Source organism: Phoenix dactylifera, chromosome 6 (assembly GCF_051530095.1).
Source record: "Phoenix dactylifera cultivar Ajwa chromosome 6, Ajwa_hap1_PhDact_Kaust_v1.1, whole genome shotgun sequence".
In the NCBI taxonomy this organism is placed as follows: Eukaryota; Viridiplantae; Streptophyta; class Magnoliopsida; order Arecales; family Arecaceae; genus Phoenix; species Phoenix dactylifera.
Window position 1 is genome coordinate 25,015,659 of NC_143195.1, and position 14,656 is coordinate 25,030,314.

Consider the following 14,656-nt stretch of genomic DNA (forward strand, 5'->3'; position numbering starts at 1 on the left):
CACAAAAAAAAAGTTAGGTTTCATGCTAAACTATCTTATTCATCAAGAATCGCAAGTTGATGTGCGAACTAATCCCCGAGAAGAAAAATTCATCAATTGGAAGTCCAAGCTAATCTACTGAATTGCTTGGAGCTTGAGCTGAGATCCATTTAGAGCCCCAAATCTAAGCCAATTTGGTAAACAATTTGGTCGAACGCGAATCAACCATCAGGGATCCATAGAAGTCTATGGTCCTCATGTTGCTGGTCAGCAATCGTTCTCTCTCTCTCTCTCTCTCTCTCTCTCTCTCTCTGTATTTTTTTTACGAACAATTTTATAAAGGAATGTGTCTTCTAACAATCCAAGCAATAGTTACCTTTCTGCAATAAATTTGTTAAATTTCTTTCCTGCTTGCATTTGCTGGGGAGTAAAATGACATCAAATGAAGTGTTTCTATTGATGTTTCTGAGACTTTTTTCCACAACCATCTCCCTTTCAAGGAACTGAAAGTTCCAGTCATATGGAGTCGTGAGAGTGGCTTTTGCTTTCCCTGGAAGCTAAGCTACTAAAATGAGTCCAATTCAACGACAGCGAAACAAAGCTAACGTCATGGGATCCCCAGGATTAGATTTCTCCCACACTCACTCTTCTTTGTGGAGGCCGCCTCTCGGACTTGAGACAGACCATTCTATTACGTGCATGCTGGGATTCAAACACCTCTCCACATCCATTTTGAACCATAAGCTAAGAAGCAACCCTTCCTTTTTCTCCCCCAGGATCTGGTCTAGATTCTGGTTGCCAACATGTGTCTGACTTCAGTGCTCGGCTTTGGTAGACTCAGCCTCATACGACAAAATGGTAGCGTACGACTGAAGCTCCAGTGGAATAAAAAGTATGGTGCTGATAGAGACATTATTCAACATTTGTCAGATCTTAAGACTTGATGGAATTTGTCTCTTTTTAGAGCACTTCCAGCATGTCCGCAAGTTTTAAGTTTCACTTCAAGGGTGTATGCTCATATCTTAGTCCAATTTTATACTGTCCATAATTTGGAATTGGATTTCAACAGGATTGAATGTAACTTTCATGCAGAATGTATGTCCGAGGTGTCTCCTGACCGTTCATCTTCCTAAAGCGGTGGATGAACTTTGGGGTGCTGCTGGTTGGATATGAAGCTAAAGGATTTTTTATTTTTGATCCAGAAGGATTGCCAAAATCGATGTAAACCGCTTTAACCATTACAAGTCTATGATCCAAATTTCTATACTGAAAAATTAAAACAAAAATCAAAGCTAAATTCCTATGGGTGTTAATTTATTCTGCCTCATCAAGTACCTAACCCAACCTTATCCTAATAGAACAGGTTTTACCCAACTTGCAGTAAATCTAGAGCAAGCATATATATATATATATATATATATGTATATCACTCTTGACAAATTTCCTTCCCACCACCCTAGTCGCACCATTTATGAGAAAGAAAGAAATTTTAGTGGATTACTTTTCTTAGTTTAAGAGACATTTAACTTCTTAAGAAACAATATTTTGTTTATTATATTTTTATTGTTATTAAAAATTTAGTTTATAATGCTCTATATCTTCGACTCTTGCTTAATTTAATATTATATGAAGTATTAACATTTATTTTTATATTTATTTATTTATTTAATTTGTATGAAGAGTATATTTTTGTAATTTTATCTGACCTAATTCATCCAACCCACCTCGTCTAACTCTACCCACCTCACCTTAAGATGAATATGACGTGGATAAAAATAATGGCCTACCTAAACTATACCTGACCCGTCACCATCTATGTTCCATAGAATTTTGATTTTTTCATGATTATTTCTAATAGTTATGTCAGTTCTAAAGCTTGGGTACCAGCCATGCTAGATCATAAAAAACACATGCAGGCCATAAAATTTGTGGAGTCGGCAGGGAGAAAACGGGCTCCACAATGGCAGCAATATTGGCCTCAGAAACTAGTTGGGAGGGAACCTACTAGTCATATGCTTACTTTGAGAAGCATAAACTTACACCATATTGTAATTGTAATCTCAGCACACTGTAGCAAATAATGTTCATTTTTTATTTGCTATTATGTTGTCCCAAATAATGTGATTCAGTTAGGAATTTTATATATTCATATATCAATTTACCTTTCCACCAAGAGAGGGAAACCAACCGGATCAAAATCTTACCTACTGGAAGAAAGCCAAATTTAAAATGGCAATGAAGACTATAAAACTCATCTACCAGGAAACCAACCTTTTCTTGTCCTGGCTCTTGACTATTTGAGCATAAGACTTGTCGATCGCTGCGGCGTTGATGTCAGTATTTATTTGTAAGGTGCCATCTGTTGCTGCATTCACCTCATGACTGAGACATTAGACTAGCAATCGACTCTTCGTAATCTAGCAGAGTCATTTAACCTACAGCCTGCCACCATACCTCCCCAATAATTCAAAGATACCAAACTAAATGGATAACAGAGGCATCTGTACAAATGGAATCGATCACTGGTTTATGTTTTGAAAGGGGGAATGTACTAAATTGAAGCAAGCATAGCAAATGATTTAACAAAAAGATGATGCTTATTGGTCTTCACATTATCTTTTTTCTTTCTATTATTTGTTTGAAGTCTTTGGATATGGTGTTCCAATCAGCAAGGGAGCACTACACATGGGTCTTAGACCAACGGTCATTCTTGCTTATCATTTTCAGCAACTTTCTGCGATTCTGGATTTGTGTGTTCCTCACTGCCACCCTGCAAAGAACCCAAATGAAAGTGCATTAATTATGTTACTATAAAGATTATATTAACTATTCTACTAAAAAAAAAAAGAAAAGATTTAACTCAACTATGTATTAATTAATGAATGGCCTTGTAAGGCAGTCCCAGGAGTTCATCCCCACACCCCCCACCAGCCGGGGACTTCTTTTTATTTGTTTTGTTTGTTTGTTTTTCTTTTTTCCTTTTTTTTGTGTGTGGTGTTGGAAGTATCTCAACAGAAAATCAAAAAATTTTGCAAGCAAGAGTCATGACAACATTTCTTATTTTTTGTTTCTTCCAATATCCGATATCATAAAAAGCCTGAGGAAAAGGGAGAGACTAATTCCCTCCACCCCCACCCCCACCCCCACCCCAGCCCCTTTTTCACTAGGCTTTAGGCAAAGAAAACATGAGAGAGCAAGAGGTGTATCCACAGGTAATAGATTCTGGAGCCACATGCCACAGAAAAGATAGTTTCTCGTTTCTGTTAGATGACCAGTCCAGATTGAATATTGGAGATTAGGATGTTAAGTAGATGTAAGTGATAATCTTGAATGCTTTTGGTAGAACTTTCACTGGACAAGGCGACTTAGGGGTTATTCAATGTCATGCTGAGACACACAAATATTGCTCAAGTGGAAAGTGAAATATAGAGAGTAGAGAATTATTTTGTGGAGAAGGGTCCATGCGTAATACCTAGTAAAGATGAGGAGCCACATTAGTGCAGAGATGAAGGTCTACCATGTTTTCCCGTTTTCTAGTTTATAAATTTATTTTTCTTCAGAAAAGGGTTTATTTTCTTCAAAAATGGGTTTTGCTCCATATGGATGATGACTGGAACAAACAGTAAACTGAAATTTATTTTCAGATTTGAGAAAGTTTTGCCTCATATGGATCATGACTGGAACAAACAGTAAACTGAAATTTATTTTCAGATTTGAGAAAGCTGTGAACTTCTTCAGATCTCAAACACTTTTAGATCAGATTTTCATAAGGCTCTACATCATATCCAATATCTAGAACTGCAAATTGTTTTAAGATCTTTTAACAGAAATCAAAAATTAGAGACTGTGACAAAAAGGAAAATAACATGGTACTCAAATCCATTCTGTAAACTATTGTTTGTGCATTACTGACTGAAGTTCTGAATAACTACGTTAACTAAGTTGGCAAAACCTTTTGCTCCTACGTTAACTTAGAATGCCTCAATGCAGCATCTTCCGAGATAAATGTGGTCAAATTTTAAGACTGTTATCTTCCATTCTTACTGCTTTTAAGGGACTTATCATTCTGATCATATTGTTTCTCCATTTAAACACAGTTAGGTTTAGCACGATAATAAGCTGCACAAGTATTCTGTAAATGCAACAGATATGCAACCATTATTTTCTCTGAAATTTTTTTTATTGCCAGAGTTTTTAAATATACTCTATGTGGCATGACCTCACACAGTATACTTTGAAAGAAAGAAGTTCCAACATAAGGCCCGTTTTCATTACTATTTTCATCATTCCATGTATCATCAGTTTCATTACACAAACAATTTTTTGTGTAATATTTATATTGATACACACTAACCAATATTTTCTAGTAGAAGTTACACTGCTCTGCTCTTTGGTAAGCAACACCTAAATTCATTCTAAATATTGCTAGAAATTACATAAAAATCTAGATTGTGTCTGATCATATCAATCTTTAAATCCAGTAAAATTACTTGGATTTTCACAGAATAGAAAAGCTATTTAACAGAAATATTTCACTCCATTGCATGATTGGATTTTCATTCTCTTAACCTGTAAAGCCATCAATGCTTTACTTAGATCGAGCTTCCTGGTCCAAGCTCTAGCTCTACAGACTAGCTGATCCAGACTTTAGCATGAAAACTAAAGTCAAAAATGGGAGTCCCAAGTCCTGACTGTAGGGCATCCTCATGTACATGCTCTGACCCCAAACTTTAGCAAGATGAAAAATAAAGCATAATTAAAATTACAACAGCAGTGCTTTTCAGTACCACCACACCAGAATGGACCAAAAGCTGTTAAAATTGTTTCATAAGATTTTCTTGACACCATTGTTAGGCAAATGTCTTTTCCACAAATTAAATTTCAAGTCTATTATGAAGTCTCAACAGCAATCCAATTTGCAAAACTAGTACTTCTCATTGTTGATCAAAAACAGTGTCTACTGTAATACCATCCAAAAAGGATAAATTATGCTATATTTTCCTAATAACACTGATAAAAGCCCAGGAACGTAAGGCATCAAAACAGCGTTTTGCATACATTTCTTATTAAACAAGAAACACAGGTACAGAACTTACTTGAGCATCCTTCTTGTTCACAGGCTTGTAAGGACAAGCAGGAGGAACTCGTTCAGGTTTCCTGTATTCCCAACCAAAAAGTCCGTACACCTTACCCTGCAATAACAAGAAAAGGCAAGCATTAACAAATAGACTAAGCATAACATAACAAGAGAAAACCATCATGCAAAAACATTATTTTCATTAGATAATACTAGGTAATGGTACAATAAAAATGAAAAAGTTTCAGATATTTCTAGGTAGGTAATTGTTTGTAATTCAATAGGTCATTTGTGGATATGCTGATATTACAAGGCTGATTGTATTTATTAGAAAAATCTGGTTTTTGTCCACATCATAATCCACATCTTCATGCCATACATCATCTAGTGCCAAAGTAGAGTCCCAATATCCTAATCAATGTGAATTAACATTATATAACTGCAGCATCAACAGGCACAGGGCAAGAACCAAAAACCCCTTAGTTGGAAAGGTTTTCAAATAATATAATAGATGTCTTAACAATCATCTGATTCCTTAAAAAAGAAATCATTAAAATATTATAGAAGGATTTTATTATTTCCATTGTACAAATGAATGTTTTCCACAACTTATACATTACACGACTTTACAAAATATAATAACAGATGTATTACCAATTATTTGGTTATACACTTTCAGAAAGAAATTGCTAAAAAAATATAGAAGGAAACATCATTTTTGCTATATTAAAGTACATCAAGCACACTTAACTAAATTTTGACTTCTATTACAGAAGAGTAATCATCACAATAACTGACTTTACTAGGAATCATAGAAAAACTCTAAGCTCCACTTATAAACAAGCATGAAATTTGTAAATAGCAGTTGTGGGAATATTAGCTAACGACTACAAGACAGCATGGAACCATGAAGTAAAATTATGAATTTGTTTAATCAATTGACATCTTTTCGTTTTTACTAAACAAACATATTTAACAATTAATTGAAAAAGAAAAGAAATAAAATGACATATGATGGAGATTCTATCATAAGAACAACTAGTTATGAAGGACAAGGAACCAAATTCTAAGAGAGTAATTGTGAATCATTAGCCAAAGGACTCATATGTAGCTCCATATATTTCATAATCAACGACTTAAAAATTGAGAAAAAGCAAAGAAAATCAAGAAAGTAAAAAATTATCAGTAAAAACACTCCAAATTACATTGGGACCTACAAAAATTTAGTCTCATCAAAGGAAGCCAAAGGAGATATCTGACTTAACACAATTAAAAGATTATAAATGGAAGACAAATTATGAATGGCTGTGATTACACATTTGATTAAAAACATTTCTATTTATTTGCAGAGCCTCACAGATCCACTCCAACTTTTTGGGAAATGCACTTCTTATGTTTATCTTCCTTAATGGTCAGAACAAAATGAAGTGAGGTGTTATAATTAAGATGGGAATAAGGTGGGGAAAGTGGTGAAGATGCACAGAGGATAGATGCTTGGTTTCTCAGATTTCATATCCTTGAAGATGACATTAATATTAAAGAAAAAGAAGACGTGGGATGCCTTGCATGCCTAGGCTCTAAACTTTGGCATTATATAATAGTAAAATATTTTACTATGATTCATGAGTTTGCAATAGTGACTAGTAATTATATGGTATTCTTCCATCCAATCCCAACCCTCTGTATTGCTGTTTAATGACTAGCCCAAATAAGGGAATAAGAGTTCTTTGAAATTGATTCTCTTTCTCCAAGAAAGTTGATAAAGTAAGTCCATAAAGAGTAAGGTGGTCAAAAGAGAGAAGGAGAGGGGCTGAATAGACAGGAATGAAACAAGTACCTACGATTTAAAGAGAGAATCTAGGAAGCAATGCCTAGCTTTCCCATATCCCATGTAATCAATGTTTCTAGTTCCGTTGTTAAATTGTCATCTCCCTTAGTTACCTGAAATGGCAGGTGTGAGAGGTAAATCTCAAGTGCAAAAACAGAAAAAAGGAACAGGAAGTGCTAAGGAAGTGGGTATGGGAGGGAGTTTCCTAAAAGATTCCAAAATAAGCATGATGCACTAAACAGATCTTTCCTACATCCAAATGTATCCTTGTCCCCAGCATATCTCACTTGTCTCTCTCCCTCCAACCTCTTGTGCTCAACTAAGAAGCACATATACTTCAAATCAAATGCCATGCCCATATCAAATATGTATTGGATATTGATACTCATTGAATACCTCTTGGATACATGAATGATACTTGTGTAAAGTAGTATTTTTCAAAATTAAAAAAAACTCGAATACAACTTGGATACACTCGAGATATTTCCCAATACCTCCAAAAATGATGGGAAGGGCATTTTTTTCCTTTTTTTCATGTTAATGTTTTACCGATGAATGGTCAATGTTTGTAGTCCATGATGTTAAAATTTCAATATTAAGTATAGATTAAGGTTAGGATATGAGTATGACTAAATGATAAAGTTGTAAAAGTTGATGTTGACCTGTAACATATAGACTACTTTATTTTGATAGCCTACATTATGAAAACTTATATGTGTGTATGTGTGTGCATGTATAACGAATAAATACATGTATATGTCATTGATGTATCCAAGTTGTATCATATCCCACTTTTTCAAGGTTTATCATATCGACGTATCCATATTTTCATATCTATATCTGCATTTGTATCCATATCCATGTTCAACTTCATAGGTGATCACCCTTGATTAAATCAAGGATCCAATGAACTAGTTGGCACTACTTGACTCTGTGAAGTCTCTAATTCTTGGGCCCAAATCTAGTGCTAGATTTCATATGTGCAATGAACCTCAAATTGAGTGAGATCTTTGGTTGATGCTTCATCAAGTTAATGCTGAGGCCAAAGCATGGCCATAGTGTGCAATGTCTCTTAGTTGGGTTTGTTGTCTAGGAACATAGACAGTCAAGATCCATCACCACATCCTCAAGATCATTCGGCAAGGTGAACTCCAAGAAGTTGGGGTTTTCTTGGAGTGGCAAAACTTGAACCAACCCGGAAACCCAACCAAACCCAACCCTATCTCAGTCAAGTTTGGATCAAGGGTCTTTTAGTTGGGATCAAGTATCGTCAAATTTGCTGACCTAAACTTTAAATGGGTCCGATATGGGTCAAAGCTTTGACTCGACTTGGGTCATGATGGTACAATTCTATTTGGATTGAAACAATTCAGGTTGGGTTAAATCATGACAAAAATAAGAATTTTTTGAATGGTTGATCACTTTCTTAATACTAGATTGGATCTTATGGGTTAGGTTAAGCCTATTAGGGATTGAGTCTTGAGAAAAATTGATTAGATTGAAGGGTCAAATGGGCCCGAAATGACACATGGGTGGGTATGGGTCGAGAGGTCTTGGCTCGATGGCAAGTTGAATATGGGTCAAGGTTTTATTTGTTGTCATCCTTACTTGACCCAACTTGACTCAGCCCATTACTCCCCTACCAAGAAGTTTGGCTGGCCCATGACAAAAGGAAAGTCGTAAGAACTAGCAACAACCAACAAGAGGGGAGGGATTGGGGTTGCAGTTAGCTTCCATTCCCTAGTGGGCCCTTTCTCCTATTGCTCCTTTCTTGCTAGGATCAATGAATTTCCTTTTAACTTAGATCATGATGGATCCACATGGTTCATACAAAAGCCCTCAACCGTAAGTAAATGAACTTTGAGGCATAACCTGATGTTTATAAAACCATGCAACAACCACAAGTAGAATTATGAGAACAGAGCACCAGAGCAATTGGTGTTCAGTTCATCATGAGAGGAAGTATAGATAGTTGTTATTTGTTAAATATTCTATACAAGTTGACACACATACTTTGCTTTAGTTTGTGTGTGTTTGTGTGTATCTCTCTCTCTTCATGATATAAAGAACTGAACTAAGAGGGTTCAAGGTGGAATGGATCAGCTTAAGTTTGGTAGCGGTTCATCATGAGAGGAAGTATGGATAATTGTTATTTGTTAAATATTCTATATAAATTGATATGCAAACTTTGCTTTTGTTTGTTTGTCTCTCTCCCTTCACGATATAAAGAACTGAACTAAGAGGGTTAAAGGTGGCAATGGATCAGCTCAAGTTCGGTCGGGGTCAACATCTAATATCAATGCTATTAGCCCCTTAAATAAATATGATCTAAACACACTAGCAGATCACTCAAGCGACCTAAAATACACTACCAATGCATCGAACCTGGCCGAAACGTCCAGTTCAGACAGTACTGAACCGACTGGGTGCGAAACTGGATCGGTTTGTCATTCATATTCGATTCCGACCCCTACCGGCTGGAATCGATATTGGACCAGCCGGTTCGATGCCGACTCAATGCGAACCAAATGGTTCTTACCGAGTCAACCCGATTTCGAACCGGATTGGGTATGGACTACGTGCCACTGCCCTACCAGTTCGGTCTCGTACTGAACCGTACCGGGCATCAACCGGTGCGGGTCCCGATACCAGTTCGGTGGACCTTAATCACATAAAAAAAATTTGCGTGATCCAAATGGCCTAGCCCTAGAGTAATTTCAATTTCCATCCAGGTTTAGTGCAACTTGACTAAAACTAGCCATTGGGCATGCACAAGCCCATGTATAATAGAGAAGCAAGAATGTGGGACAATATCCTCCACCAACAATCTTTTTGTCAATAGGGACGGCTCAAGCCTTTCACTTCTCCAGTACCCAATCAATTGAAACCCATTTCCTCTCCTCTCTAGCATTAGAAGCTCTTTCACCATTCCTTCTTTTTGTAATTCTTCTCATTAGTTAATTGTTTAATGGTTCTATAAATTAGGTTGGCCTTAAAGGTCAACTGCCTTCTTTGAGCGAACTTGAATCTATAAATTGATTGGGCACATCCCACCTAAGCTAAGATGAACAACATGAAGCCAAGCAAAAAAAGGAACCCAAGGACAAACCTATGAAGTAATAAAACCTGCCTCAACTTTAAACCCCATTTCCCTCCTTCTGCCAGTGGTGTTCAGCACTTACGATTTGCCTATTGCTTGTGCCAGCTAGACTTCTACCAATTTACTACAAAAAATGACCTTGAGGACTAGGTAATAGAATTAAATTGTCAAGGTTTTGAAAACAAGCACAACCAAGAGTCATGGCACAATTATGAACATCCCTTAGACCAAAGTTCCTAATCAAAGATCTTGCTTAATTCTAGGTTTACTGCATATGTGGTTATTAGCACCAATGTTGAGCCTATGGGTTCACCAAGTTGAATAGCCACAGCTATTTTGCACTAGATATGATTCCAAAAGAACATCTATCTCACCAGCATCACCAATTACAAGCAACAAGGCATAAATCACATCTCGCTACAAATAACTTGAAGAAGGCATGTTGGTGATTCTACTCTATTCCATGCTATGGGTTATTTACCAATTGAAACAGATGCAAGCTAGCTTGCCACCAATGTTGTAGATGAATTAGATATATCAAAGATCCAACCTAGGCCCCGACCCACAAAATAAGACCCAATCTCACCCAACAGATATGAAATCATGGATCAGGCAGGGTTTAAATCTATCCTCAAAAATTTGGCTTGAATCTTCCATTTCTTCATTCAATTCCAATTCCCATTCCAAACAAATCCCAAATAATATATATAATGGGTGATATAACTAATTGACCAAACTTGACTTGTTAAGACCCAACAAATAAACTATATATACATATCGTAGCACATCTGATTATTATCATGACATCCTTAGCACATGCTATATATATAAGATCATTGCTCACCTACCGGTGCATACCATCCCATACTGGCGTACCATACTGTACCAGTATTGACCCGAGACTCAGAATGAGGGCATATTGAGTCTCTGTACGCTGAACTGTCCCCCGTATTGAGTGCACAGACATTGTCCCAATATGGTACGAATACAAAATCCGGTACCGAGATGGCAAACCTTGCATAAGATAGCATCGATTGTTATATTTTGAAAATCTAATTATTTTTTTTCGTTATTCAATAATTTGATAAACACGCTCCTAGTTTATGGAGGTGCATTTTACACAGTAAGAATAAGATTATGTGTAGGCATATTTACTTAATGTAGGAACAGTTATAGCAGAATGAAGGTATCAGGATGAATAAAATGCATGGCAATCTAGAATTTTGGTTTAACAGTTGAACATATATTCAAATACATATTTATTCATATATGCATTCATACTTCCTTCACTTCAATCACCGCCCTAAAGCTAAGCTCTCATGGTTCCAAGAAAGCTAGTTATAATGCAATGCAATATTTCTTTTTCGTATCTATACAAGAATTAAGATAGAACTTGATTGATGTTGAGAAGATTTATTATCCCACAATATACCCTGATACACCAACCTCAACCTAAACCCAATAATATTGGGTCGGACTTGAATCTAGAATAGCCCAACAAAATCCATTATCTCCATTGGTTTTAAAACTATAACAACTAACCCAACACAACCCAATTCATAAGTAGGTTAGATTGGATGCAAATTCAGAAGAGGTTGAACCTAGATCAAGCAAATCCGTGGCCCAGCCTCACATATTTGCAGCCCTACTTACTATATATGGTTAAGACCAAACCTCTAAGCTTTTTTTAATAAACTTGTTTCCTTTTTTCTTAAATTTATTGTACCTGAACTCTAGTAAATTCTCATGAAATTCTTTTCATTTTTTAATACATATATATCTTGTGCTTAGAAAAAAAATAAGGCAATGACTCTATGCTAATTCATTCTTTTGAGAGTTTGATTTTGGTAATTAATAATGAAGAACTATACTAAGATGTTATCATTGAAAATAGGAAAAAAAATAAAGGAGGAGAGAGTGAGGCGGATGTGAGGAAGAGAGATGCTTAGTCTCCAAAATGTCATTCCCTTGAAGATACATATATACATACATATATATATATATATATATATATATATATATATATATATATATATATATATATATATATATATATATATATATATATATATGAAAGAGAGATAGATGGACTACTCACAACATGTTAGATCTTTTGTAAAAAGATTTAACAATTCAAAATCGATGATAGGCCTCAAACTTTGATATTTATCTATGGCTAGACTTTCCAGTTCTATAATAATAAAAATATTTCGCTATGTTCATAAGTTTAATGATGGTAGTAGTAAACTAAAGTTCAAAAGCAAGAGGAAGTAGTGTGGAGAGAAAGAGAGGCAGACACGCACACATACACAAACACACCCACACACACATACACACACACAGAGAGAGAGAGAGAGAGAGAGAGAGAGAGAGAGAGAGAGAATAAAACAACTTATTACACTCTCTATTCTTTTGCAAATTTGCAGATCCAATTAACATTAAGAAGCCTACAAATAAACAATGAAAGGAGAGTCCTATGAGAAGGTCTTCCCCTCAAAATTTCACAGGGAAGCACCCCACCTGAAAGCAGCATAAGGAGGGCCGCCTTCTTGATAAGGCTTTATTTATGTAAATTTTCTTGTAAAATCTTACTTTTACTTTCCAAGCTAAGTTTCTATGAGCAATACCACCGCAGAGAATACCCATACAACATCCATCAAGAAAACTTTTGAGCCAACGTATTCATAGAAAAACAGCATGTGTATTCCGTGAGGCAAAATATCATAAAAACAGAGCTCAAATAAATGAGAAATTAGCACCAGCCTAGCCACGAACCGCAAAATTTAACGTAATATGATCCACACAAAAAAATGGCATGCCCAGGTACAAGGACCCAAAGATAAAGGAATGAAATCGGCAAAAATCCATCCAAGGACCCAGGAAAGGAGTGGGATTTTAAAAAAGACCCACACAAATAAGAGAAACACGAACAAGTTTGAATAGAACCCCACAGAGAGAAAAAAAAAAGGAACTTGGCGTGATTTTATTCATGAAAAATCAACCCCAAAAGGGTAGATTAAAGTGGGGAATCAAACCCAAATTCAAAAGAATCAAAACAAAACAATAAAATACTCTGAGGAGATGATCTTACGAGGATGAAATCCACAAGCAACGGCAAAGCGTTGACGACTGGGATGAGGAAGAGGGGCAGAAGGCACGCCACGCACACCTGAAATTCCAAGAAAAAGAAAAAGAAAGAAATAGGTAAGCAAAATTTCAAGCAAAACATAATTCAAATCGGAATTGTTATCGAATCGAGAAGGAGAGAATTGGAAGCGGAAGAGCTTAGAAATCCGAGGCACTTTCCATGATCGCGTACTATAGAGAACCTCCCGTAAACCGACGAAGGCGAGGGCGGAGGCTGGATGGCAATTGACCTTATTTTTTCGGGCAGGCAGATCGATTTTTATAAAAAAATAAATTAGAAGGCCAACGTTTATTATATTTACGTCCCACAACTTATACATTGATATCAAAAGTTCAATTAATTATATTGGTACAGTCATCTATCTCGTTTAAAAAATTAAAATTATCAGCCCATCTATCTTGCATATAGAGCGTACTCTGACATATGTATATCAATAAAAATAATTGGATTGTTTGGTGACTTGTGTCATAGTTTTGCCTTGACTAATAAAAAAAGTATCATCTAGGTTTATTAGCTTGAGCCGGTCCTTCTTCCAATAGCTTCAAATTTTAGATCGTGAGTCCGTGATAAGTGGTATCAAAATGAGATCCATCGTACGTTACAATCTTTATTGGTCATGAAGGTCTCTCACTAAGGGTTATCTGGATTAAGAAGAACATAATAGGATCGAGTAGGACTTAGGCCACAAATGGGGCCCCCTCTCAAGTAGAAGCCAATATGCCGGGGGCATTACTAATAAAAAGGGTGCCACCTAGATTTATTAGCTTGGGCTGGTCCTCCTTCCAATAGCATAAGCTTTTAGGCCGTGAATCCGTGATACCTGATAGTTATACCAATATGACCAGGGTTCCTACCTTCACTCAAGTTCAGAGGTCACGGTCATTTATAGAGAGCAATCCCATATAGTCCATTACTCATAGATCTCTTGCTTTTTTTTTTAATAAACATGTGGCATTTAAAAAAATAAGCATTCAAGAGTTGGTGATACGAAAATAGATACATTATAAAATTTGTTTCTAAATATCAAAAGTTGTTTTTTGAATAACATTTGTAATAATCTAAAACATTACCAAAATATTTATCAATTTTGCAATTTTAAAAGCTCTATAAGTAAAAGTGAAAATTCAAGAGGAACACAAATTCTCATACAATAAACAAAGGAGAGTTCATCTAAGAGTTAAAGAATTAGGCACTCCCAATCATGCTCTAGGTTGGTAATACCTCAAACTCCCAACACACTGGCTGATTTATTCTCTTCATGGGTGTTCTGCTACTTTAGAAAGAGAGTGCAACCTTCTATCCTCACCCTTATCTGTGCCTTAACTCGAGTATGTTGGAACGAGAGAAACGTTAGGATCCTTCTCAACAAGAAATTTTCTTAGACGTCTGTTCCTCTTGAGGACCCACAAGAAATTTTTTAGGACGTCTGTTCCTCTCAAGGACCTACATCTTCTCAATGATTGGTCTCCCATATGCCCACCAAATGAAGTACCACTCCTCGCAAAGACCTGGGCTGCAATCAAA

The 14,656-nt window shown here is 36.1% G+C and overlaps 1 protein-coding gene across 1 annotated transcript; it reads right to left on the reverse strand.

Annotated features, from left to right (window-relative positions):
- Positions 1-2,481: 2,481 nt before the first annotated feature.
- On the reverse strand, positions 2,482-13,441 carry LOC103721457 (uncharacterized). Its single transcript, XM_088723439.2, has 4 exons — positions 13,290-13,441; positions 13,076-13,152; positions 5,076-5,171; positions 2,482-2,749 (listed from the first exon to the last, which is right to left on the reverse strand). Exons 1-4 carry the CDS (start codon positions 13,291-13,293, stop codon positions 2,684-2,686), a joined length of 243 nt encoding a protein of 80 aa, XP_088579565.2. The 5' UTR covers positions 13,294-13,441; the 3' UTR covers positions 2,482-2,683.
- Positions 13,442-14,656: the final 1,215 nt, after the last annotated feature.

What these genes read in the sequence shown, in the direction of transcription:
- LOC103721457 (XM_088723439.2), bottom strand. An exon ending in TGCTTGTGGATTTCATCCTC is followed by an intron (nt 5,172 to 13,075) that starts GTAAGATCATCT and finishes TTGTTATTGCAG; the next exon opens with GGTAAGGTGTACGGACTTTT. An exon ending in TGAACAAGAAGGATGCTCAA is followed by an intron (nt 2,750 to 5,075) that starts GTAAGTTCTGTA and finishes GGTTCTTTGCAG; the next exon opens with GGTGGCAGTGAGGAACACAC.